This window comes from Hyaena hyaena, unplaced genomic scaffold (assembly GCF_003009895.1).
Source record: "Hyaena hyaena isolate Hyena2069 unplaced genomic scaffold, ASM300989v1 scaffold_214, whole genome shotgun sequence".
NCBI classification, from domain to species: Eukaryota; Metazoa; Chordata; class Mammalia; order Carnivora; family Hyaenidae; genus Hyaena; species Hyaena hyaena.
Genome location: NW_024080842.1, coordinates 726,690 through 752,804, shown reverse-complemented (window position 1 = coordinate 752,804; position 26,115 = coordinate 726,690). Strand labels below are relative to the sequence as shown.

General features: G+C 53.3%; 1 protein-coding gene across 2 annotated transcripts in view; it reads left to right on the top strand.

Annotated features, from left to right (window-relative positions):
• Window positions 1-25,050, top strand: part of TGFBI (transforming growth factor beta induced) — a 33,700-nt gene extending 8,650 nt beyond the window's left edge. The window contains exons 3-17 of one of the 2 annotated variants that reach the window (XM_039242301.1): window positions 7,160-7,224; window positions 8,493-8,653; window positions 8,995-9,159; window positions 9,417-9,563; window positions 11,566-11,707; window positions 14,407-14,619; window positions 15,436-15,573; window positions 16,162-16,307; window positions 17,337-17,473; window positions 18,216-18,346; window positions 20,777-20,901; window positions 22,128-22,230; window positions 22,810-22,889; window positions 23,924-23,948; window positions 24,411-25,050. In XM_039242301.1, coding sequence (XP_039098232.1) covers window positions 7,160-7,224; window positions 8,493-8,653; window positions 8,995-9,159; window positions 9,417-9,563; window positions 11,566-11,707; window positions 14,407-14,619; window positions 15,436-15,573; window positions 16,162-16,307; window positions 17,337-17,473; window positions 18,216-18,346; window positions 20,777-20,901; window positions 22,128-22,230; window positions 22,810-22,889; window positions 23,924-23,948; window positions 24,411-24,451 — 1,819 coding nt within the window. In that variant the 3' untranslated portion in view covers window positions 24,452-25,050. Of the gene's footprint in view, window positions 1-7,159; window positions 7,225-8,492; window positions 8,654-8,994; window positions 9,160-9,416; window positions 9,564-11,565; window positions 11,708-14,406; window positions 14,620-15,435; window positions 15,574-16,161; window positions 16,308-17,336; window positions 17,474-18,215; window positions 18,347-20,776; window positions 20,906-22,127; window positions 22,231-22,809; window positions 22,890-23,923; window positions 23,949-24,410 lie in introns of those variants that run through there. The other variant, XR_005530243.1, reaches the window with a different exon arrangement.
• The last annotated feature ends 1,065 nt before the right edge of the window (window positions 25,051-26,115 follow it).

The window sequence follows — 26,115 nt, the reverse complement described above, 5'->3', positions numbered from 1 at the left end:
GCCCAGTCTGATGAGTCGCTGTAAAAGCTTTATGTGTCGCGGCTTGAGCGATGCCACAGGAAACTGTGGTCAGGAAACCTTGCTGCCTCTCAACAGCCCTCCTTTGTGCGAGCCCTGGGAGAGGGAGGCCTGCCTAAGAGCCAAGTCAGGTCGGAGTTGACCTCATGGGGACGTAGCAGTCATCGTTGGAGCGCAGACATGGAAAACGTGGCGCAGGCAGGGCCAGTCGGGCAGCCAGCAGGTAGGAGTGCTAGCTGGCCATTCTTACAGTCTCAGGGTTATTCTGCGAGGAACGCATTTCACGAGCTCAGTAGCTGATCCTCTGAAGCCAGGATGAGCTGGCAGGACCCATCCCTTCCTCTAGGAGCAGCCCCGCGTTGCCCAGGGGCTGAAGCATTAACGCTTGGTCAGCCCAGCGAGAAAGCTGCAGCCCCAGAGGCAACTGGGGTGTGGCCGAGGCCCTTCCGTCAGTTGGCCGAGCTGTTCCCGGCTGGGCTCCTGCTGCCAGGGCACCCACGGGCATCTCCTAGGGAGCTGAGCAAGAGCCCTCCCCACCCTGCATCCTGCAGCCTTGGTCCCGTGAGGACAAAGAAGAAGATGGTGAGACGCCATCCGGGGATGCCAGGCGGTCCCCAGGCCCCCGGCAGCACCACCTTCCCTGTCTGATATTCCTTGTGGAGCCACCTGGGATAATCTGCTTCAAAATAACTCAGATTTGACCAGACCCTGGGGGTTCACCAAACACCTTGGCCATACCAGTTTTCCTGAAGGTTCTGTCCCACTCTGTAAATTCCAAGGAGGCAGGTTAGCTGCCAGGGAATTTTGTTTGGGTGTTTACATGAGTCCGTGTGCCATCTGGGGTAATGTCCTGTGGTAGGCAGAATCACACCCCCCTAAAGACATCCACATCCTAAACCCTGAACCTGTGAACAGTGTTAGCTGACCAGGAGAAAGTGCCTTTGCCAACACGATTAAGTGAAGAGTCTTTTTTTTTTAATTTAAAAATTTTTTTTTTTTAATTTCTAGGAGAGAGGAGAGAGAGACAGTGTGAACAGGGGAGGGTCAGAGAGAGAGGGAGACACAGAATTGGAAACAGACTCCAGGCTCTGAGCTGGCTGTCAGCACAGAGCTCGACGTGGGGCTCGAACCCATGAACTGTGAGATCATGACCTAAGCGAAAGTCAGATGCTTAACCGACTAAGCCACCCAGGTGCCAGATTAAGAGTCTTGAGGGGGGAGGATTATGCTCAGTTATCTTGTGAGCTCAGTGTGATCGTAAAGGTCCTTATAAGTGGAAGGCAGGAGGTCAGAGTCAGAGAAGGAGATGGTGCAATTAAAACTCAGGTTCGGGCGATGGGACCACAAGCCAAGAAGTACACACGGCCCCCAGATTTGGAAAAGACAGGTTCCTCCCTACAACATCTAAAAGGAAAGCAGCCTTTGGGTGCAGCCTCATGAGACCACTTTCTGCCTCTAACATGCAGAATTGTAAGACCATAAATTTGCCTTGTTTTGAGCCACTAAGTTTGGGATTCCTTGTTCCTGCATCAGTGGGAAGCTAACTCAGACCCTGTCTGAGGAGTCCTATAGAGGTGCGATGGGGGAATTCGTCTATCCTGGTAGAATCAGAGCAGTGGTCTCATGCAGGATGTTGTTTTCAATGGAGTTATTAACCTAACTTCAGTTTTCAAGTTTATGCCTGGAGTTCTTTTAAAAAGAAGCTCCACGGGGCACCTGGGTGGCTCAGGCAGTTGAGAGTCTGACTTTGATTTCGGCTCAGGTCACCATCTCACGGTTCGTAAAATCGAGCCCCACATCAGGCTCTGTGCTGACAGCGTGGAACCTGCTTGGTATTTTCTCTCTCTCTCTCTCTCTGCTCCTCTGCCACTTGTGTGCACGCTCTCTCTCTCTCTCTCTCTCAAAATAAATAAACATTAAAAAAATAATAAAATAAAATAAAGCTCCTAAACTGAGCACACAGTAAATATCAAGCTTCTGAGAAGTGTGTCTCATATGTGAGCTCGTTGAATACCCATAGGTGCCCTGTGAGATCAGTGTGATCGTTAGCCCATTCACAGATGGAGAGACTGAAGCTCAGAAAGCCTCAGCAACGTGCTCTAAGTCATCACTGGGAAGAGGGGGACGTCTGGCTACTCTGCTGTGCCCCCTCCAGGGAGAGTTAAACCCAGCAGCTAGTGTGAGTGATGTGGGGAGACCCTTGGGTGAGCAGCCCCCCGCAGGGCCTGGGTGAACTGCCACGCATGGCTCTCTGCAGCCCTAAAATCTCTGACTGAAGGCCCCAGAGACGAGGCCTCCTGAGGCCCTCTGGCCCAGAGTCACCAGCCTTCTTCTGGTTGCTCACCCCCAGTCTGGTAGTGCTGCTGGTCCCCTGCTGCATGGGGTCCCCCTGGTCAGATGAAGGGCACGGGGACAGAAGAGACACAGTCAGCATCCAGGAGCCCCCAAAATGTCCTCACACTACATACAGATCGTCATCAAAAACACAAGCAGTTTTTAAAGGTGCTGTCTTCCTCACAAACCAAGCCAAACCCTGGTTGGTGATGGGGCCTTTGATGGGAGGCAGGAGGTTAAAAAGCCCTTTTCATGGGGGAGCTGAGGATTTTGATTTTCTGCTCGGAGCTCAAGAAAGCTCAGCTGAGTTTTCAAGGCCAGGAGGACAGAAAAGGAGCCACTCGGGATGGTCTGCGGGGGACCACTGGTGTCTAGACCATACCGGGCTATGTTTGCTCAGGGATTCTGCTTGGAAATCACGACACATTGAGCGGTTTACCGTCTGTTGCGGGAAACTGGCTCTGGGGCTGTGTTCCTCACTCCACCTACTTCCAGAGTCTGCTTAGTCCCTAGACATTTACAGTGGTGACAGCCGGCCAGGGCTGTGCAGTGCACTGAGAGAGAGTGATTGCTTTAACTTATTATATTAACTGCTTGGAAAATGATTTGGGGGAGAGAAATACCTCTGCTTCCGTCTGGCTGATCATGAGGAACACTCTGGAGGGGAATGGCAGGGAACCTCGCAACCCTCTCTGTTCTTAGACCTCAGATCAATGTTGCCTTTGCCTTCCTCCTTTAAACACCCGTCTAAGTTGGGCACCTTCCCTCACCTTCTTCCTCAAATTGTTCTTCTGACCAGGGAAGCTGGAACGAGAATGTTAGTGTCTCATGGGCCTGGAGGATATTCTTTTTCTGACCTTAGGTCTTTACTTACTAGACTGTGTTAGGTCAAGGAAAAGCCAGGAGCCTCTCTTGAGAACAGGTTTGCTGATGAGATTGGATTCAGAGACCATCCGATTGGTTGTCTGAGCACAGGGAGGCCACGACACTGGGGAGACACAGAGGGAGGCCCCCGTAGCATCCATCTTTTCTGTGTTCACCCTTGAGAGATGGCATCAGACGCACGAGCCTGTGATGGTTCCTGGCCCGTCTCCCCGCATGTGTCCTCCCCAGGGCCAGAGCCCAGGAGGACACATGCGGGGCTGATGGCAGACACCGCTAGTCCCGGCACTCGATGGGCTATCTTCTCAGTCCACAACTTCCAGCTGCCCTCGGCTTCTCTGGGGCCATGCAGACCTGTTCAGAGAGGAGCTGGTGTTGTGGGGTCCGTTGGGAGTAGGGAAATTGCCCAGAAGGCTGTCGGGCTGAGGGGTGAGAGGCATGGCTCATGCCTGCACACCTAGGGAGTGCCACGGATGCCAGACTGTGACAGCAGGAGTGGGGGAAGACCAGGAGGGCGGGAAGATGAGGAGAAAGCTTCCTGGCCAGAGTCACACTCAGTGTATCAGGAAAAAGCCTTCGGCTGGCGGATTGAGCTCTGCTGCGGGCCGTGTGCCACCCACATCCAGCTGCTGGGAGGCGCAGCTGCAGAGAGCCCACGTGGTGAGGCATGGTGGGTGCTGACGAGGCTGGGCTCTGGCCACATCAGAGAGCGTACCTGTGTCCCCTCCATGTCAGATCAGTCTGCTTTTCCCCAGTCCATATGTTGCCAAGAGCAATGGAAAAGGGATTAGACTCCATGAATCCCAGGGGAGTCCCAGGTCCACTCCTACCCCACTGTGATCTTTTTCTTTTTAATGTTTATTTATTTTTTAGACAGAGAGAGAACATACGTGCTAGTGCGGGGGGGGGGGGGGGGGGGGGGGGGGGGGGCGGGGCAGAGAGAGACAAAGAAAGAGAGGATTCCTAAGCAGGCTTCAAGCTGTCAGCACGGAGCCCAGTGCAGGACTTGAACCCACAAACCGTGAGATGATGACTGGAACTGAAACCAAGAGTCAGAAGCTTAACCTACTGGGCCACGCAGGCACCCCTACCCAGCTGTGACCCTAAGAAACCCTTTTGCCCCTGAGCACCCTTGCAGCTTTCTGATTCCATACTCAGTATCCTTCTCCATGCTGAGACTTTTCTGCTTAGTTCGGTCCCTCCTCCCAGACCATTAACCCCATTTGTCCCCCATGCTACCCATTCCCCCCACAGATGCACATATACATGCGGCCATAGAAACTAGTAAGTACACACTGGAGGGCTTGGTTTTCTCCGTCCTCCGTAAAATCCTGGTGAGGCCGCCTGAGCTCTGGAGCTTTCTCTTGTTTTTTGAGATGGAACTCAAAAGACGGCACCCTGAAAGAATCATTGGCCAGCATGGCTGGGGGTCTTGAGGGTGTGGAGCATGCTACACCCATGTGCACAGGGGACCCCGGGATGAGGAGAGCTTTGAAGAGAAGACCCATCCTCCCACTGCGCTTCTCTGATTCCATAGAGTGCCACCCAAGCACTTTTGTAAAGAAGCTAAGCTTTGGCAGACTTGACCTTAATCCCACCTTTCCAACCCCAGCCACAGAGCCCTGGTGTTTATCAGAGAAGCCCTGGGATCGCATGGATGGGTGTCCCCTGGACCTACGGTCCCAAGGCTTGGAGTTCTCCCCAGATTTAGCAGGAAGAAGCCAGTGGACACTGTCCTTCAAAAGACAGCCTCTTTGCCCCCTGAGATATTCCCGGGCACTGGGGCCATGAATGTGAGATTGGAATGAACCTTGGAGATCATCTAGTTTAACCTTACCCCATTTCACAGATGAGGCAACTGAGACCTCACAAGAGAAGTAGACTTTTGAGGTCACCCTGCTCCCGATGGGTCGCAAGCCAGGTCTCCTAGTTCTAGTACTGTTTCCGTGACACCACACTGCCTTTGAAATCAGTGACATGCCCTTGCATATCTGTCAAATCTTACTTTAGTTGCAGAAGATGAGTTTGGTTTCTGAAAATAAAATTGTAAGTTGGTCAGGGTGAGTCCTGGGACTATTTAGCCCTTACCGGCAGAACGCTTCTGGGTTTAGGGATGAAAGGTTAGAAGGGAGCAGGGTGAGGGGAAGGCTGGAGAGAAGGAGGGGGCCAGGCAGAGGAATGTACGTGGCTGGTCCCCCCTTAGCCGTTTCCTGGAGGACTCATTTCTGGCAAAGTGATTCCCTAGCTCTCTGGCAGCCTGAGAACCCTGGCCTCTGTCTCTGCCACACCCCCTGGACAACAGACAAACCTGGCTTCATCTTCTCATGCCTCACCGGGGCTTCCCTGAGCTGACTCCAGTTAAATTAATAAGAGCAGAATGTCCTGGGCTCACTGAGAGCAGCGTCCCCAACTCCCCAGCCGACATCTCTTCCCCATCTGCCTTCCTGTCTTTGAGCGAGGTCGTTAAACGTCCTCTGAGAGCCCCATGGTGAGTACTTCTGTGTCACCCTGAGTTCAGGTGTGAATGGTCTCGTGTCCCTGAGGGTGTATCTGTGTGCAAGAAAGGAAGGGGCAGGACTTGGCTGCTCCCGTCTGCTTCCAAGGCTGTTGGAGAGGGCTGTGTTCACACTGCCCTGCAGAAGGTGGTCTTCGAGAGAACTTGGGTTTGACTTGAGCAGAAGCAAGTCTTTCTTAGGTGTAAGTGTTTAGAACACTCACTTGCTTGTGATGTTGCTTGGAATTCTCAGTCTTTTTGGTTCCCCAGAATATGGGTTAGTTGAAGGTGTGTGTTTCAGACCTCCAGAAGATGGTAACTGCCCCAGAATACACTGGCTGGAGTTGGGAGCAGAGAGAGTCATAAGTTTTTCTGCCACGTGATTTCAGAGTTTAAAACTGTATATTGCCAGGGATGCCTGGGTGGCTCAGTCAGTTGAGCATCCGACTCTTGATTTTGGCTCAGGTGATGATCCCAGGGTCATGACTCCCACTTAGCATGGACCCTGCTTGGGATTCTCTCTCTCTCTTTCTCTCTTTGACCCTCCCTTTCTTGCTCTCTCTCAAAACAAGAACAACAACAACAACAACAGCAACACACACACAAAACCCCGCAAACTATATACTGCCTGTCTCATTTTCATCCAGATACCAAAGAATTTTGCAAACTGGTGGTATCAGTGATATTGCCCTGGAAGGAAGATAGGATGAATTGGTTGAGGGATGAGGGTAGATGGGGAACACTTTGCTATATAATCCTTTGTACATTTTCAATCAGAAACCATAGAAATGTTTTTATTTTAAAGAAATGAAAAAACGGAAAGAGTTTTTACTTTAACTCTAAAAGTGTTCAAGTTTGATTGTAAAGACAGAAAAACGTGATGATCCTCTATCCTTCTGGGTCATTAAATTGGAGAGCTAGATGACCGTGAGAGATTGGATCCCATGACCCCTGCAGGATACACATGTACATTTTACAGACAAGGAAACTGGGGCTCAGAGAGGAGATGGGACTGGCAGGGGATCTCCCAGTTGGTTAGTGGCAGACTCAACCAGAAGAGGTCCAGGAATCCCCCACCTTCCCCCCGCTGCCTCTCAAGAACGCTAACCATCGGGTTCACCATGAGTGATGCTGGAGATAAATTGCTGGTGGGGCTCTTTCCTAATCCTGCTATTGAGCATGCTGCCGCAGTCCCGATAGCTGGAGGAATGGCAACCATTGGGAACATTCTACAAAGCTGAGGAGGAGTGACAAGCTCTTTGCTCCACAAGGCACAAATAGGACTGAGAATGAATGATCTCCCCCCAGGCGGTACACTGTTGTGCCATTATTTCCCTTCCTCTGCCTGTGGTGCCCTTCCTGGAGCGAGGACTGATGACAGCCAGGAGAAGGGGAGCCCTGCCTCCCCCTCACGTGTATGTGTCATTGCAGAGTCATCAGCTATGAGTGCTGCCCTGGGTACGAGAAGGTGCCAGGAGAGAAGGGCTGTCCCGCAGGTGAGTAAGCCAGGCCTGGCCTGTTGGTGCAGAGGGAGGGAGATGGCAAGGGAGGAACACCCACGTGAGACACAGCAGTGTCCACAGGGGGTCTGACACTCAGAGCTGCATGGGCGTGCCACCCACATGCTCTCTGGTTCTGGGCTTCGTGAGAGGGCCAGAGATGGAGGCTGGAAACATGGACCTTCCCGCACTGCCCCTTCCTGTCCAAGCTGACCTCCTGATGGGGCTGGTGGAACCGACTCCAGTTCCCAGCTGCCCATGCTGGCCTCCCAGACATGGGCTGCTGGCCTTGAGGTCTCTGGGTAGGAATGATTTCTGATCAGCTCTGCCAGAGAGCCAGGTTGGAGCATCAAGCCACCCCTCCTCCCTGTTGGAACTTGGCTCCTCGTTGGACTCCAATAAGGAGAGCAGTAGACCAGTCAGGGTCACCCAGAAATGGCAAAGGGAACCACGAATGGCCACAGGGGCCATAGACTGTATGGCCCCTGTGAATTTTATCAGAGGCTTTCCTATAGGCATATCCTTAGGGACTGTGCACAGGGAGAGTTTTAACTTTGAAATACTTGCTATTGATTCGTTGAGGATGAGAGGTAGACTTAAGGAAGGGGCAGTTTGGTTGGTGCCAAGGTCTCAAGGGGTTGTGGTTGGCGTGGTGGGAGGCTTAGGTGGAAGGCAAGTGGGAAGTAGGCAGTGGAGAAAGGAGAATGGCCTTACAGGGGAGCTCAGCCCCTGAGCCTTCCGTTCATGCCCTCTGAAATGGACGGTGAGCTCCCTGCAGGAAGAGAAGGCCCTCCTAAGCTTTAGACCCCTTGTAGGACATAACATTTTATTTTTGGAAGTATACAAAGAACCTGGAAGGTCTGGAATGCTCTTTCATTCTAGTAGAGGCCATCAGGAAGCCAGTTCCAACAACTAGATGAATCTGAAAGCCTAGTTTGTGACTAAGGATATCTATTTCTGGTGTCCATTCCTGCCGGTATTCTCTAAAATGTCTAAGAACAGAAGCTTCATTTTGCACATGGCTAAAAGATGAAAAATTACCACTTAGTTGAGTGTGAGTAGGGAGGCGTTTGACCTACAGAGCTGCTTTAAGAAGCATGTGACACACGTGACAAGCTTGAGCCACTTTCAAACACAATGGTTGTGTCTGGCCTTTCCTGCATACCTGTGGTGCAGATGTACCACACTCTCTGCAGACCACGGAGGGTCCCGTCTGCCTGGGGTGGGCCCACAGCCTGTGCCTCTTCTGTCCTCTGCCCCTGCAGCACTGCCTCTCTCAAACCTTTATGAGACCCTGGGAGTCGTCGGCTCGACCACCACCCAGCTGTACACGGACCGCACAGAGAAGCTGAGGCCCGAGATGGAAGGGCCTGGCAGCTTCACCATCTTCGCCCCCAGCAACGAGGCCTGGGCATCCTTGCCAGCCGTGAGATGCCTGCCTTCCTTCCCAGAGGGGGGCGCTGGGGGGCATGAAGGATGAGGCTCTGGAGTGATTTCCCACTGTTTCAGGAAACGTCTTCCTTAAGCCCTCAGAGAAACCCAGGGAGTCTGAGTTAAAATATCCCTCCGCAGGTTGCCTCCAGTGCCCCATCTGTCCATCTGAGCTGAGCAGACTGACATTGGTGCTCACAGAGGAGAGTCATTGACAGCATAGAGGCCTGGGGCCATTGGGGTTTCAGAAGCACCTTTCCCAGGGTAGCAAGAACCTCCCCCACCTTGAACATGCGGTCTGCAGCCAGCTCACTGCCACTCTGGCCTTCCTTCTAGGAAGTGCTGGACTCCCTGGTGAGCAACGTCAACATCGAGCTGCTCAATGCCCTTCGCTACCACATGGTGAACAGACGAGTCCTGACAGATGAACTGAAACACGGCATGGCCCTCACCTCCATGTACCAGAATTCGGACATCCAGATCCACCACTATCCCAATGGGGTAGGGAGTCCTCAATTACACTACCCTGTGTCCACACTGTGCCCGCTCCTGGTCTGCACGTGGGGCTGGTTTTGGGGGTTTTGTTCTGCAGGTGAGATGCGCTGGAGGTCATCCCTGCCTCCTGCACCTGCTTCTCCTCAGGCCCTCCCATTCCACAGCGGTGGAGCCCAACTTCTGCGCTGTGTTTTCCCTTCCTGGGCCTTCAAGCCTGCGGCTCTGATGCGTCAACCGCTCATTCTCATTTCTTCTCTGGACAGATCGTGACCGTCAACTGCGCTCGGCTGCTGAAAGCCGACCACCATGCAACCAACGGTGTGGTGCATCTCATCGATAAGGTCATCTCCACCATCAGCAACAACATTCAGCAGATCATTGAGATTGAGGACACCTTCGAGACTCTTCGGGTGAGGAACTGCCCCAGGAGGGGAGCCAACCTTGGGACACACCACCTCCTAAAAGGGCCTTCTTTTGTGGGAGAAGCAGAGGGTGTCTCCATGTTCAAGAGCATTTAAGGGACATGAAGTAAGTCCCTCTAAGTGCCCATGAATGTGGAGAGTCCACTTACCAGACCCTCAGCTTGACCACAATGAAACGTCATAATCCTCTGCTGGAAAAAAATGTCTCTTCCCATCTCCCTTGTAAAACTTTCCTCTTGTGACTCCCCTGGAAAGTTCAGTGGCCTCCAGCTGCAGCTGGACAGGTTCCTTGAGCCAGAGGCTCCCTGGGCATGCCCTGAGGGTTCCAGGGGTGAGAGGGCCCTTCCTCCCAGCCTGTGGCTCCCATACATGGGACTGGAATAATGTCAGGCTGCCTGACCTTCTGGAATGCATGTTCCTACCATGGGGCCCTGCTCCAGCCATACCTTGTTTCCTCAGAACCCAGACTGGCAGTGAAGCCCCCGAGGTGGATGTGGGAGTCTGGGTTTGACTTCTGGCCTGGCTTCTGACCCTTCTGCCCTGCCCAGCAGGCATCTGTCTTACAACTGGAGTGGCAAGCAGGCATTGCTCTTGGCAGTGGCTGCTCAGAGGAAGTGAGCACAGGCTGCCCCGTCAGGGTTTTTGCCCCGATGCAAGGATAACTTCCTGACCGCAAAGGACACCAAGTGGTGGCGGGGGCGGGGGGGTGTAGTTCCTCCCCTGGAGATCTCCAACACAGAGAGACAAACACCCTCAGGCTGGGCCGCCACTGAGGTGGCCTCAGGAAGTGGCTCTGCAGGGGACCCTGCTCTCTAAACTCTTCCCCCCTTTCCTTCTGGATCACTCCAAGGTCAGGGGGCTGCAAGGGAAAGATGTCCCTACAGCATTGGTGGCACATCTTTTGATTAACCGTGGTTGATCTCTGCTGAGTAACCTCCTCTTACTGTTGAGGTTTGCCAAATATTCCTTCTTTTCTTCTTCCTCTTGGGGCCACCCCCCTACCACCCATCTCTCCTTCCACTAACTCATACTTAGGAACACCTGCTACTTCCCACGTATTGTTGCAGCAGTAGACAGGTGAGCAAGATGGACCAATTTCTGTCCTCTGTGGCACTTTTTGTTTTTCCTGGGGAGACAAACAAGATGCACACGAGGTAGCCATGGATTGTGCTGCGCACCTTGAAGTCAATGAGTAGGGAGCAGGGGAGGCCAGGGAAGGTCTCTCTGGAAGAGGTGACTTTTGATCTGAGGACTGGAGGTTGAGGACGGCCAGTTAAATAAAACACAGAGGCAAGAGCACGACCGGCAGAGGGGAACAGGACCAGCAAGGAGGAGGCCAGCAGGGCCAGAATGCAGACAAGCGTGCAGCCAGAGTGTGAGGCAGGAGCAGCTGGCCCAGCAGGGGCCATTCCTGCAGGAATGCGGACTGGGCCCAGGAGTGTGTCCTCGTCCTGAGAGCACAAGGAGGTGCTTGTAGCTCTTGCAGGATATTCTGGCTCCTCTGTGGAAACAGAGGAGGGGACCCTCCCACACCTGGAGCTCACACAGTAGTATGGCCAGTAGCTCCTTAGACAACGTGAGGAGGCCGGCAAGCCATGAGTATGTGCGACAGACCCCTTCTCGTCGGGGGGCGGGGCGGTCGTGGGGACAATGCTGAGTTGGCTGCTTGGAGAAATGACATTGCAGTCAAGTCCCAAAGAAGGAATAGGATTCAGAGAGGCAAAGAAAGGAGGAAGGGCAGAGGGAATGTCAGGGCCAAAGCCTGGGGTGGGGAGGACGAAGCCACGTGAAGTCGCTAAGAGCTGGCCGGAGTGGTAGGAGCTCATCAAAGCTCAGAGAGGTAAGCTTTGGCTCGGCTTGCCATCTCGTCTTGGGCTTCTGCACAAGCCTGGAGCCCTTTGAGGGAAGACTGGAGAGGCCGTGTGTGCCCCTTGCCTGCGGAGCCTCCCAGAACTTTCAGGGAACCCTCCATCCTCTCCCCTCCCCGCAGGCTGCCGTGGCTGCCTCTGGGCTCAACACTGTGCTTGAAGGTGATGGCCAGTTCACGCTGTTGGCCCCGACCAATGAGGCCTTCGAGAAGATCCCTGCTGAAACCTTGAACCGGATCCTGGGTGACCCAGAGGCCCTGAGAGGTGAGCACCCCTCAGTTCCTGCTGCCGTCTCATTGGAGCGGCCAGACTGAGCCCAAGGTCTGCTCTTGTCCAAGATAGACATGCGACCTGATGTCCTGTCTCATTGCTCCCAGCTGGCCCTGTCTCTGCAGAGGCCAGAGCAGAGCCATGGTTGGAGGGGCAAATACAGAATCCAATGGCCTCTGCCTAGAAACACAGGTGGGCTAAGGAGCAAGGCAGACTTGGAGGTCCAAAGCAGGCCCTGGCCAGACTCAGAAGTAGCTAAAGGCCCAAATGATCAAAGCCACAGCGAGACTTCCAAGTGGGCGGCAGCTTGGAGGTACGGGGAGGGGATGCCAGGTCCTGGCATCCTTGAAATGGACCCATCGTGCTGAATCCTTGAATTCTTCCTGCGTCTGGCCAGGGACCTCATGGATAATCCAAAATTACAATTAAAAATCAGTTATAGTCAGCTTTGTAGAGAGTCCTTCTGGGCTTCCTCAGTGGGTTGCTAAGTTAGGGGTGCGTTGATTATTGGAAGGACCATGTGCCTGAGAGTAGGGAGGGGAGGGGAGGCCGGGCTTGGTCTTCTCCATCCTCTGCCCCCACCAGCTACTGCCCCTTTCAGCTCCAGGACCGCTGAGCTGCTGCTTGCTGACCACGAATCTCCTGCAGAGAGGAGCTGGTCCAGGTCCCCTGGGTCTCCCAACCCCACTCTTCATCCCAGATATAATCCAGGGGTGGCTTCATTTCTTCTGAATCTACTTAAACCCACCTTTGAAATCTACAGTCTGAAACACCTGCTGCATCAGACGCCCTGCAGATGTAAAATGTTCTCCTTGCAACCACACAGGGACTGGCGAGGGCACACTTCTGAAAGCACAGGTGGGGATCCATTGTGTCCAGATGTTGTGGCGCCTCCATGCCTGACCTGTGGCAGGAACTGAGGCCACACAAGGGAACACAGTTCAGACTTGCCTTCAAGGAAGTTGAAGCCTAGTTGGGCTTAAAGACAGGCTGTGGGCTCTGAAGTGGTGACAGAGATGCCCCACCCTCGTAGGCACCTGCAGCCTGAGGCTTCCCAAGGCTTCCTGGAGGGGCGCAACTTGGGTGAATCTCAGCATATTGAACTTGCCACTTAGAGCTATGTTCCCCCTGAAACCTGTTTGGTACAGAGCATGTTTGCATCTTTGTAGATATCAGAATTCCTGATTAAAAGAAAAAGACACTCATTTCCCCATTTTGCACACATGCCTTTTCCTGCTCAGTCACCCGTCTGCTCTAAGCAAAGGCCCTCTGCACAGGGCTCTAGCTGGTGGGCTTGAAGGTGGAGGGACTGGAGTCAGCCAGACAGGCTCTGTTGTTTCTAGTGGGTTGACAGACAAGTGAGAAGCAGCCCCGGGCTGGTGTGCCTTGGGGCTTCCTGCCTGGCCCCGCACTCTCTCCCATTGGCCTTAACCGGTCACCCTATTTTCAGTTTCCTTCCCTGAGAAGCTAAATCCCCGAGGCCTCTTTCCCATAGCAACCCAGCTGTCTTTCTTCTCCTGCCACCGAATGGTGTCAGCACTGGCTTTCAAGGGCCCCAGCACCCCTGCTGCCACCCTGTGCCTCTCCAGGCCCTCGGAGCTTCCTCCTGTCCGTGACTGTGCGGTTTTGGTTCTCACACTCAGTGCAGATTGAAACTCGCCTCTGTGGTGAGAACGTAAGACAAGGGGCCCTGGTGACGTTGGTGAGCGGTAGCCTGGGAACTCGCCCTGCCTGGCTGGGGTTAGGCCCCTCCCCCACTGCCCCTTGCAGCTTCCTCAGGGCCCCCAGCTTCTGCCCTGTCCCTGAAGCACTCTTGGACAAGTAAATAAAGGAATTTATATATGATTTCTGGGTGGGGTGAATGGGGCAGTGAAGACTGTGTCTACTTGGTCAGCATCCCCAGCCCCTAAGCAAAATCCTGGCAACTAGGAGACCCTTGGGTAAAAGGAACAAAAACAGATAAAATGAGCCAATACTCCAGAACCCTCATTTGTTACAGTTTCCATCTTTGCCTGCCACATTTTACATTTTCGAAAGGTCTGTCGATAAAAAGTCCCAGGGTAAACTCATTTTGAGGTTCAGGTACTCATAAGAGAATTCCTCCTCAAATTCAGGTACCATTAAGCCAGTTGCTAACATCTGTTGGGCATTCATTTGCTCTGTGGCCCAGCACTGTGCTAGGTATTTCACATTCAGAGCTTCCACCACCCCTGGGAGGGGAATACTAAGCTCATCTCCACCTGAGGAGGAAATCAAGGCTCACAGTGTAAGGACACAAGTCGGGGCTCTCAGCACGGATCCACTGCTTTGGTGAGGTCTGGGAGCCCGAGCTCAAGCCTGTAATAAAGCCCTTTGCCTTTGCATGCGTGACTCGGTCTCCCCGGTGGTCTCTGGTCTTTGAGGATACTGCAATCTGGGTATAACAACAGTAGCTCAGTGACTTGTCTGGGGCCCCAGCAGCTGGTGACTGGCTGAGCTGAGGTTCAGACTCAGGCAGCCTGCCTGCAGAGCGCAGCTTGACTCGGGGGCAGCAGCAGGAGGAGGGGGGACTCTGGCAGCACAGTGCTCCCCGCCTCATGTGAAGGGCAGCATCAGAGAGAATAGAATCGTTACAGCCCCGGAGGCTGCAGGCTGGCCTCTGACATCAGCCTAGAGCCATCACTGACTTGACCTGCGTCCTGTTCGACCCCCAGACCTGCTGAACAACCACATCCTCAAGTCGGCCATGTGTGCCGAAGCCATTGTTGCAGGGATGTCCATGGAGACCCTGGAGGGCACTACGCTGGAGGTGGGCTGCAGCGGTGACATGCTTACCATCAACGGGAAGGCCATCATCTCCAATAAAGACATCCTGGCCACCAATGGTGTGATCCACTACATCGATGAGCTGCTCATCCCAGACTCGGGTGAGCCAGCCCTCCCAGGCAATGGCCCTTCCGGGCCCACTGTCCCCCCTGCCATCCCTGGGGGAATGTAGGGACCTCGGGGGCCATTTCCTTGCCTGCACCCAGCTCACAGCCTCTCGGGAGAAAGGGCCTGGGTCCCTGTTGAGTTGCGGCCAGACTGAAGCATCTTGAGCTGCAGGCCCTGGAGCCCAGGCATTACCTTGGGGGCAGTTGAAGGGAGTTGGGGAGGGGGTGGCTCGATCACAGAAGAAGTCTTCCAGAGCTCAGAGAGTTGGGCACAGAGGGCCATTTGCTGATCTTAGAGCATCTGCCTTCTCCATGATACTCAAGTATCTCAGAGTCGCTGACCCTGAGAGAGATGACTGAATGGACCTTGGCTTGGGTTTCATTCAGCATGCTAGCTAGCCCCATTCTGGAATTCGAGGGAAATCAGTTGCCCAGGAATGAAGCAATTACACAGGAGAAAACCAAGCCAGAAGAAGACTCCGTATGGGTGTGGTTGCTGGCTTTATCCACTCCCCAGAAGCCGTGGCACAGATGGTGCTGCCTTGCTGCAGGCCTTGGCTGGTGCCCTGACCAAGGGTGGGGACAGAGGCCAGCCTCTGCTCGCCCCGCACCTGCCCTCACCCCCTTGCCCAGTGAGACTGGGGCGACTGGTGCCCTGATGACACAAGCCTGCTGCACCCCAGCAGTGCCGAGAGGGCCGTTGACTCCCGAGATGACATTCCTGCTGGTGTGTGTCATGCTCTGGAGTGGACAGATGATAAATGAAAACAGCACTTCTGACTTTTGAACCTGTGTTCTCCTTCCTTGCAGCCAAGACGCTGTTTGAGTTGGCTGCAGAGTCGGACGTTTCCATAGCCGTTGACCTTTTCAGACAAGCTGGCCTCGGCACTCATCTCTCCGGAAACGAGCGGCTGACCCTCCTGGCCCCCCTGAACTCCGTGTTCAAAGGTACCATGGCGACAGCCACCCCAGGAGTTTGTCTCTGGGGTAGCTATCTCCTGCACACCACTGTCACCTCTTGCAGCACCCTCCCTGAGTGCCAGCACCCCACGGAACGCTAGCACTCCCACCCAGCTCAACAGAAACCTCGGAGGCTCTGGCACATCATTTAGCAGAGCTGAGAATGCATTTTGGGGGTCTGGTCCTCAGAATTCAAAAGTTCGCATCTAGCTGGAGAGCAGAACACTCTTGTGCCTTTTTATTCGCAGAATTCATTGCCCATGTGACAGTCGGAAGGTCAGAGTGAGGATACAGTTGAGCCGTGGTCATGGGGAAGGCGGAGGAGGGGGCCAGATGGTGTCCGTGCCTTCCCCTCCCTCCACAGGCAAAACTCCAAACCCCCTCGATTATCTAGACCTTTTTTTGTTTGGTTAATTTGCAGAAGATGGCAGATGTTAAGGAATATTGGCAGCCTCTCTGGATTTCTCAATCTCCCCTTTCCAAACTCCAGGATGGTTGGGTTTCTCACCGCATTTGTCTCTCATTCTCTTCATTTCTGGAGCATGCCTCTGGACCCATGCACATCTTCCCTTGCAGATGGAACCCCTAACATTGATGCACATGCAAAGAATTTGCTTCTAAATCACTTGATTAAGGACCAGCTGGCTTCCAAGTATCTGTACCATGGACAGACCCTCGAAACTCTAGGCGGCAAAAAACTGAGAGTTTTTGTTTACCGCAATGTAAGTTCTGGCTCCCAAATTGTGCTCTTTCTTTGTCTCCCCTCTAGGAAAGGGAAGCTGTATTAGTAAAAGAATATATGTATATGTATATGTATATATGTGTGTATGTATATGTATATGTGTGTATATATGTATGTGTATGTGAGTATATATATGTATATTGTTTATGTATATGTATGTGTCTATGTGTATGTATATATTGAGAATATATATAATATATGGTGAGAATATACAACATGTAATTAATATACAACATATACTATTATAATATAATATATAATATTACATTATATGTATATATATTCTCAATAAACAGAAGCTTGCTTGTGAACTGATTTCTAATAAGGAAGGAAGGAATTTCTGGAAAGTATCTTCTTTGAAAAGATCAAAATGGGATCCTATAAAGGGATTAGAATCTCCATTGCTGGCAGCCTTTGGGAATAAAGCATAGCTGTCTCAGCTGGCTGGGTAGGCAGTGGTCTGCCTCAAGCTCAGAGTCATGAACAGGGGAGGAGGATGGAGGTTTGGAATCCTTAGCTTATGTGAAGAAAACCCCCTGAACTGAAGCACAGCCCTCCCTGGTCCCAAAGGTTATTTTTTCTCTTCTCCAAGCTCTTTTCTGTCTTCAAACCCAGCAGTTACTCTGGAATATCAGACAGAAACAATGCAGCCCTTCCTTGGGACCAGCCAGTACCATTGACTAAAGATGGCTGGTGTCTGTTACGTAGATGAGTCAATAGACTCCATCTATTGATTTGATCATTGTTGATGGACATCAAGTGTGATGGGATAGTTTTATTATGGGACCTCTATCTTTATTGGGGCCCAGTAGCACTTTCTCCTTAATACAATTTTTATTTTTTCTTTTCTGGAGAAAAGGCAACATTTTATCCAAGTCTTAATGACCTACTCCAGTGTGTATCCATTGACCTTTGCGGTGAAGCCATGGGCAGGCACTTGCCCTGAGCAAAACAGGAGGCCCGCTTGTGGGAGGATAACATGCCCTTTCTCTGCCCCTCTTTTGCACAGAGCCTGTGCATTGAGAACAGCTGCATTGCCGCTCATGACAAGAGGGGCAGGTATGGGACACTCTTCACCATGGACCGAATGCTAACCCCCCCAATGGGGACCGTCATGGATGTCCTGAAGGCGGACAATCGCTTCAGGTAACCAGTTGCTCCCAAGTGGTCACGCTGGGCCAGGACGCTGGGTCTCAGCTATCCTTCAAGCCCCCCTCTTCCCCAGGGATTCAGTTAACACTGGCGGGGCACTGGTGACCTTCCGGGCTGGGGAACTGGGATGGGTGAAGGTCATGCTGGAAGCTTATGTTGAGAAAAAGAGTTATGGGAATGTAATCCTCACATCCTTGGGAACAGGGAGGGAGCTGCATTTTTATGCAGAAGTCCAAGGAAGACATCATGCTTTCTTTTTAAAGTCCCAAGTCAGCGGAGAGCACCTGGTGTTGAGTGTGGAGTGACTTGCTCTGTGCCATATCCACTCCTGGGTCCTGAAGATTCCCTGCTACTCCTTCTCAGGCTGCCTGTGTCGCTTTGCTTTCTTGCTCCCCTCTTTCCTTTTCTGACTTGCTCACTTACCACAGGGCGCCATGACACCAGAGCCTGGGAGGCCAGCCAGCATCCCCAGTTTGTGGGTCAGCTATGCTGCGGCCTCTCCCTTCCCCCTTCCCCCTCTGGCCTCTGACTTCCGGCCATTTGACTGAGCTTAGCATTTACAGAGAGAAGACGCAGCTTGGAATCTTCCCTCTTCGTGTATAAGCTGGGGGTGAAAACCAGCAAGGGTTTGAATTCTGGAGCTGGGCCCCACCTCCCCACAATGGAGAGGCATTTGGGGAAGTCACCGCCCCCTCCCCAACATAGGCAGGTGACTTTTCCTCTGGTGTCTCCACAGCATGCTAGTGGCCGCCATCCAGTCTGCAGGGCTGACGGAGATGCTCAACAGGGAAGGAGCCTACACTGTCTTTGCTCCAACGAATGAAGCCTTCCAAGCCATGCCGTCGGGAGAGCTGAACAAGCTCTTGGGTAAAGACCAACTGAGTACATTTTGCATGGTTTCTCAAGTGACTGTATCTGTCAGGGGACCGGCAGGAAACAGGTGGCACATTACAGAGGGTTTCACTGAAAGGAATTTCATGAGGAGACTGTAAAACTGTGGGCAGGAGTAAGGACCAGCAAAGGGTGATGACACCCAGACCTGGGGTTGGGAAGGGGGTGGGGGAGGGGAGAGGGAGGACCAGAGCCTCGGAGGAGGGACACAGAACAGCAGCCAGAGCCACAGGCCACTGCTGGCAGGACCATGGTAAGGGGGCCAGGACTACCTTAGCCTCCTTGATCTCTTCCCACATACCTGTTGCCGTGGGCCTCCTGTTAGCTGTGAGCGGGGGCAAGGGACGATGGACAATGTGCTTCACAGCGGCCGCCTCCCTGGGCACCATACAAGGCAGAGAGAAGAGTGGAAAGGCATTGAGTGGGTGACGGCCAGCCTGGTCACTGAGGCATGTCTTCCACTGAGGACAACGATAATGAAACCATTTACCTGCACGAAATGTTCCTCTGGATAAAAGGGACACAGGGACATTTACTGACAAGCTATTCCTGGCCCTGAGAAATTTAGTTGAGGACGTTTCGGAGGCAATCCTAGCGGTTCAGAGCTTAGGCTCTGGGATTACCTCAAAGCAGCTTCACCTCCTGGCTCTGGTCACTCACTCACCAGCTGAGTGACCTCTAGCAAGTCGCTTAACCTCTCTGAGCTTCAGTTTTCCCATTAGGAAAATGAGAGCACCTTGCTGTGTGTTGTGCGGAATAAATGTGCTGCCCGCACTGAGGGTGGTGGGCACGCGTCCTCCCTCAGTGATGGCTGTGAGGAGGAGGAGGTGGGTTGGTTGAGTGTTGAGCTCTGATGCTTGCCCATGACAAACACCTCACGAAAAGATGAGCCTGAGAAGGAAGAAGAGCGAGGGAGGGGAAGAGAGGGAAGAGGAGGAGGAGGAAGGGCCTTGGCCAAACCTTGGGGCCCACATCATATACACCTTCCTTCCTGCTCTGGAGCAGGAAAATAGGAAATTCAGGTTGCAGGCAGCTCTGTGCTGAAGTTGTGTGCTGTTTAAAATTCTTGATTGCCTGGCAAATGCCTGTGTCTTTGATGCTGACGTATGTTCCTGAGCAGAGGGAGAAGTTCATTCTGCACATAAACTTTCCATCTTCTCTTTGTCCGGCAGGACGGCGATAGTCCCCAGTGGCCTTAGGCTTGCTCTGCTTCCGTCTCGTGTTCCGTCGTGCAGGGGCAGGGGTGGGGTGGCGGTGGGGTGCTGGTGTGGGCAAAGCTGCCCAGACACACCTTCCGCCAGGCCTGCAGAAGCCATCTCTGCCATCTCCAGCCCTCCTGGGAGATGGAGACGCAAGGCCGTCCAGGTGTAGGAGGTCAATCCAGGTATTAGATGTCTTGGAAGAAGGAAGCCTCTCGCACCCCAGGGGCTGGCTTGGCTCAGCACCTCCCGGCAGTATTTTCATGGAATGGGAATTCATGTCCGCCAGGTCGTGGATGTTTGGAAATTACTTGGTACCTGGTGGGTCCATCCCACAGGCATGAATGTGGATTTGTCAGTAACCAAGTGAACTCTCCAAAATGCTTTAAAACTTCCTCCATTCTCAGTTTTAAGATGCTAGAAAGAGCCGTCCCTAGGCCCTGGGGGAAATCTAGCCACTTGGCTGGGGCTGTGAGTGTTGGGGCGGCCGTGATGGAGAGGAGAGGACAGCTGGCAGCCTCAGGAATTGCCTCCCACACTTAATTTGGAAAATGCCTGTGCACCTTTATGAGCCATCGGATGCTCTCCCCAGTTGTTGGAGGAGCTGATGTGGGCTGGAAGGAATGTTGAGACGTGACGGGAGGGGTGCCGTGGCGGGAATACCCCCCTCAGCCATGACCTCATCGGCTCCATAGTCCCCCCCCCAACCCCGACTGCAGCTGTTGACTCTTTTAAGTTCTCCCTTCAGGAAACAGCCGCCTCAGAATATGCATTTGAGGGCAGAATGTGTAAATATTTCACTACTGTGTTATAGCCATCGGGAGCCGTGCTGATGATGAAATGTCCCAGATGCCGGGGCTGGAAAAGTTCCTGGCTTTCCAAGCAAATATTTAGCTCATGGAAAAATGAGTCACACTCATAGAGGAGTATGGATTAACTCCTTCTCAGCATCACAGAGAGCTCTGGCTTAGCCCAGAAGCCCCCTAACTGCAGAGGCAAATTCATGGCCGCAGACATGAGCCTCATTCCCCTGAGCCTTAGGCAAGTGGGGGGTCTAAGGGCTGCGCACACAGCAGAGAGCGCTCATTACCTGCTGGGGGGCAGGGTTCTCCATCTCGGGTGAGACATCCCCTTGGCCCTCCCTGACCATGCCCATGACCAACCTTGGAACTAACTCTGCTCTCCTCTCTTTCCCACAAACCTGCAGGCAATGCTAAAGAGCTTGCCAACATCCTGAAATACCATGTTGGCGACGAGATCCTGGTCAGCGGGGGTGTTGGTGCCCTGGTGCGGCTCAAGTCTCTCCGGGGCGACAAGCTGGAAGTCAGCTCAGTGAGTGTGTTTGGGAACCAAATGGCTGGCCATGCACTGTCACTGGGGCTCCAGGGGTCCCTCGCCCCTGGGCAGAGTCAGACACACACATGATCTGGAAGATGCACCTTGGATCTCTGAGTGCATTCTGTCCAAAGAAAGAAAAGAGTAAAGGGTTTTCAGAGAAACGAGGCGAGATTGTGGGGGCACACAAATAAGAACTTCTGGGTTTGCCCAGGAATCAAGCATCCATTGGCATCTGGGAAAGGCCATGATATCTTCCTCGCCTTAAAGAGACGATAGGCAGTTAGTTATGCGTCTTGAGGGCTCAGCCACCGGGGCCCTTTCCCGCCCCATCCCTTCCAGTCTGGGGCCTCACTGAGCCGCACCATGTGCTACACCATCCAAAGAGCCTTCTGCTTCAGACACTCAGTCTGCGAGCTTTCTGTTGTGGCATGCTGTGATGACACACATTCTGCTCTGAGGCTGCCTCAGGGGGTTCATACTTGAAGAGAGGGGACAGGTAGCTGGCCCAGCTCTGTGAAGCTGCCCTTGAACTCCCTGGCTGTACCTGCCAAGGGCACTGGGCTTCCCCGCAGAGCGACTGCTCTTTCCACTATCCCTTTGCATATCACTTTCCCTCCGGAGCGTGAGGAAGCACGTAGGGAGACAGGAATGTGATGACTTGTGGACTTCTCCAGGTCATCTGAGAATCTCCCAGCTCCTCATTTTGGGTGAGATGCTGTCACGGTCTCTGTGCTTCCTTCCCCTTGGGTGTGACCCCTAAGGATCAGGAAGGCCCGAGAGAGATGCCTGGGTGCACTTCCCATGGGAGAAGTAAGGCACTGGAGACAAGCAGAAGGAAGGAGCCCTATGCCAGAGCTGGGAGCTGGGCTTCTGTTCCCAGCTGTCTCACCTGCTTAGCTTAAAGGAGGCACCAGACCTCTCTTGAGTCTCTCTCTCCTCTTCTGCTAAGTGGGACAGTGCTATCTGCATCTTCACCACATACTCCTGTGAAGATCAAGGGATTAGCACAGAAGGGCATTTTGTAAATTACACTGGCTGAGCCCCACAAGGGATTAGAATGAGTCCACCGACTAAAGGTGTGTGGCTGGCAAGGACCGTTCCATTCACCAGGTGGCACTCACACTTAGCACGGGATCTTGCATCCAGAACTGCTCAGTAAGCACTTGCTGAGAGTAAGATACAGAGGGTCCATGCTCAACAGTGGTCTCTTTTTCTCCCAGAAAAACAATGTAGTGAGTGTCAATAAGGAGCCTGTTGCTGAAGCTGACATCATGGCCACAAATGGCGTGGTCTATGCCATCTCTAGTGTCCTACAGCCTCCAGGTAAGGCCCTGACGGATCTCATGGCCCCTTAGTCTGCAGCTGACCATTTCCCACACAGCAGCTGGTACTCAGCAGGAAAACTGTGCTAAGCAAAGGAAAGAATTATGTGCCACATGCTGACCAAGCCTCCATGGACAGCATTGCCGTGGCTGATTGAAAACTGAATTAGGAACTATTGGTTTCAGACTAACTACCCCAGAAACTCAAGCCAGATTTCTTTTTGTTGAGTTGCCTGGCTATCTTAGCCCCCACTCAGCCACAGCCCACATATTTGTCACACGTGGTTGCTGTGACCATGGTTCCAAGCACACTTCTTATAGCATCTCGCCTCATGGGAGCTCTCTTAACCCCCGCCGAAGTTGCACTGGAGTCCAGCCCCCATCTGCACTGTACATTCACCTTTCTTTGAGCTCTCTCCCCATGGGCCCCATGCCACTGTGAGTTATGAAACATTATGAAGGAAAAATTCATTGGCGACTGGGAGCCAGGAAGCCCCACAGTGCCCCTCAGTCATGGCTGCTCTGAATGCCGTGCTAATAGTTCTGCTCTCACCAAAGTTGCCTTATCTTTCATCGCCAGCTGTCAGACCTCAGGAACGAGAGGATGAGCTGGCAGACTCTGCACTTGAAATCTTCAAACAGGCATCAGCGTATTCCAGGGTAAGATGCCACTAGGTTTGCCTGTGGCCTGAGGACCCTTGACTCCTCTGTGTGGACCCGTGGTGGCAGAGGACTCTCTGGGTCCCTGTCTTCCTTGGGCTCCCGTGAAACTTCTCCTCGCTCCCATTCGGGCATCCTTAGCGCTGTCCTATGTGGAGTTCAGAGAAAAGAACCCAGGCAGCCCCTGCTTCCTTTGTGGGCAAAACCCCAGGCCTGTAAACCAAGGCCTCTGAGCCTCATTCTCTGGGGAAGGCACTGCTGGTGAGAACAGATAGAGTTCTGGAATCCATCTGTCCAACGAGGGCAACCCGTTCCAAGTTAGCTTTATGGTGTGGCCTGGCCTGGCCTGAGCCCGGGCCTCTGAGCCACCCTCTGGCTTCCATGCCGTGACCCGACTTGGGTGATACTGGGGGTTCTGGAGATGGGCTAGGTGTGTGTGGGAACCTGCATTCCTTGCTTCAGCTCTCCTGCCCTCGCAGAGCCTCTGTGATTCTTCCTGTGCTTCCCTTCCTGCTCCCCGGCCTGCCCAGGGCCTCCTAGGAGCCCCACTCGGGCTCCTTTGCTCCATCAAGTGACGCGGAGCCCCTTGGGAATGTGGGCACCTTACAGAAGACAAGAGGGTGTGCTCCAGGTGGTTCTTACCCCAGGGACCCAGAGCTGGAACGTGTCCCCTGCTTTTGGACAGAGAATTTTCCTCAGTGAGAAGGCTTCTTGGCTCTGAGCTCCTACTCTTCAGGGCCACCCCTGAGGCCATCCCAGCCCCCCCAGCTCTGGGCTGTGGTCTCGATGGAAGCCAGGCTTTGGGGTCTCCCAGGAACATCCACCTCAGACTCCAGTTGGTTGGTGCTTACACTTCCCTTGGGGCTGCTGAGACCGACGGGCAGCTGCACGTTCCCACTCGTCTCCCTCAGCCCTGCATTTTTTCTGAGTAGCTGTGGCAGTGGGCAAAACTACTGCTATGAACACGCGCAGGAACAACTTTCACTGGAAAACCTGACACTTTGTGTGTGTGTGTGTGTGTGTTGTTTTTGCAGGCCGCCCGGACCTCTGTGAAACTAGGTAAGTCTGGCTGGGATTTGAAGTCCTTATGTGCTAGTCGGGGCCTCTCCCTGAAGCAGGCCCAAATCTGCTATCTGCTGTGTATAAATAAGAACATCGTGGTGCAAAAATAAAACAAGCCTGGCCTTTAGGGTCAGACGCAGGACCCCCACTTCCCTTCTCCGTCCGCTGGCGATAGTAAGCGTACCAACCTTTTAGGGCTGCTGGGGGTTTTGGGCTTTGGGAACCCGGGCATACTGCACGGGGACAGGCCAGGAGCACGTGGTGGCTCTAAGCTGGAAGATGGAGAAAATCCAGAACATTGTCACGTAAGACAGCAAGTCTTACGAACCCAAAAGCACCTGGGATGTGCAGGAGAGAGTGGCGGAAGGGGCTGCTGGCCATGCGCTTGTGCCTCTTGACGGTGTCTTGACAGACACGGGCAGTTTGCACCTTTTCACCTCAAAACCCCCCCTCTTGCAGCTCCTGTCTATCAGCGGTTATTGGAGAGAATGAAGCACTAGTGCAGAAGTCGCAGCAAGAACGCACTTCGGCAGCTCCCTGCCTCTTTCTCTCAGTTTACCAAAGAGACTGAATGTTTTTGAAATCAAATATCACACACACATCAGTGTACCTGGGCGGCACCATGGTGAGGTCTGAGCCCTGGGTGGGTGGCGGGAGGAGGGAAAGAGATGTCCTTTTCATTGGGTTCCCCCCAAACACGGCTGGTAAGCTACTGCATGCAGAGACCTGGACATCGCTGCCTGAGAGTTGCTTCCAAAAAGGACTGGTCCCACCCGTGGAGCCCATGCCAAGTGCTCTGGGAAAGGGAGCTGAGGTTTTGCGGAGCTCATAAAACACGAATCACACACTCCCACCTCCTGAGGGGGAGTCCTGGCACGGTCTTTGTAAAGCTCTTTTGCAACTGGAGACATGGCATCATTATAAGCTATGAGTTGGAACTGCTCTGTCAGGCATGTCTTGTGCCTGCACATGGCTTGGATGCTCCTTTGTGACCCTGTCCAGGTGGAAAAGAGAGGGCAGGCAGAGCCCGCGGAGCCCGGGATTCCCCAGGTGTGGCAGAGCCTTCGTGTGTTGGTAATAATAAAACCAAAGAAACGTGTGCCTGTGTGGATGGGACCTGTGTGCTGGCCTGGGTATTCATGAGGGGTAGGCTTCCGTTTCCTGGGGCTGGGCCGGTCCTTCTGACCTAGGCTCCACCCACCAGCAGCTCAGCAAGGAGCCCTGAGGGGACAGTCTGTGGGCCGTGCTGTCTTTGCTGAATTTTATTCCTTTCAGTCTCCACTGGCCCTGGGAGCTCAAATCCTCAGTGTTCCCTTTTCTCCCCAAGAGCCCATCTCCCTTGCAGCCTGTGACCCCCGCCTTTGGGTTGGACTTTTGAATGCTCAGCAGTGGCCCTGTGAAGAGCTTATAGGTATAGTCCCATTATACAGATGAGGAGACCAAGGTTCAGGAAAGGGAGAGCCACTGGCAACACAGAAAAAAGCTGAGTTGGGACTGCCTCCCAAGCCTTCTGCCTTCCAGAGACAAGGCCAGGGGAGCCACTCAAGGTTTTCTAGGCTCATATCCCCTGTGCCGACCCACACAGAAATCCCTTCCCCTGCTCCTTTTGTCTTCTCCGTTCTCTTCTCTCCATTTTGCACAGACTGGCTCGTGCAACCGGGGCATCATTGCTCCCTGCCTGCGTGGCCTTCACCTCTCAGGGTCTTTGTTCCTCATCTGTACCAGGGGGTGATCATAGCCTCTACTTCCTAGGTCCATCCTGAGGAAGAAATGAGATGATTGCTAAAACGCTTAGCATGGCATTAGGTACCCTTATTCCCATCCTGATGTCCTGCCCTGCTCAGGCTCAGGGCAGCTGGGAGGCCTTCTCTGGTGTCTTTCCAAAGGAAGGCAGCCCACCTACCTGGAGCAGAGGACAGTGCTGCCGTCCCACACTCAGAAGCCAGGGCTGTCTGGCTCCAGCAGGCAGAGCTCATTCCACTTCCAGGACCCAGAGACCCAATGATGGTGCGTCTGTAGTGCCGCTCCTGGGAACAGAGCCGTGGAGGAGCAGATAGACCCCCTTCCGTGCAGCCTGGGGACAGACAGGCATTACCTCTCACACTTTATAGTCACTCATCCATCGCCCCATGGCACTTCTCAGTGGCTCCACAAATACCTGTGT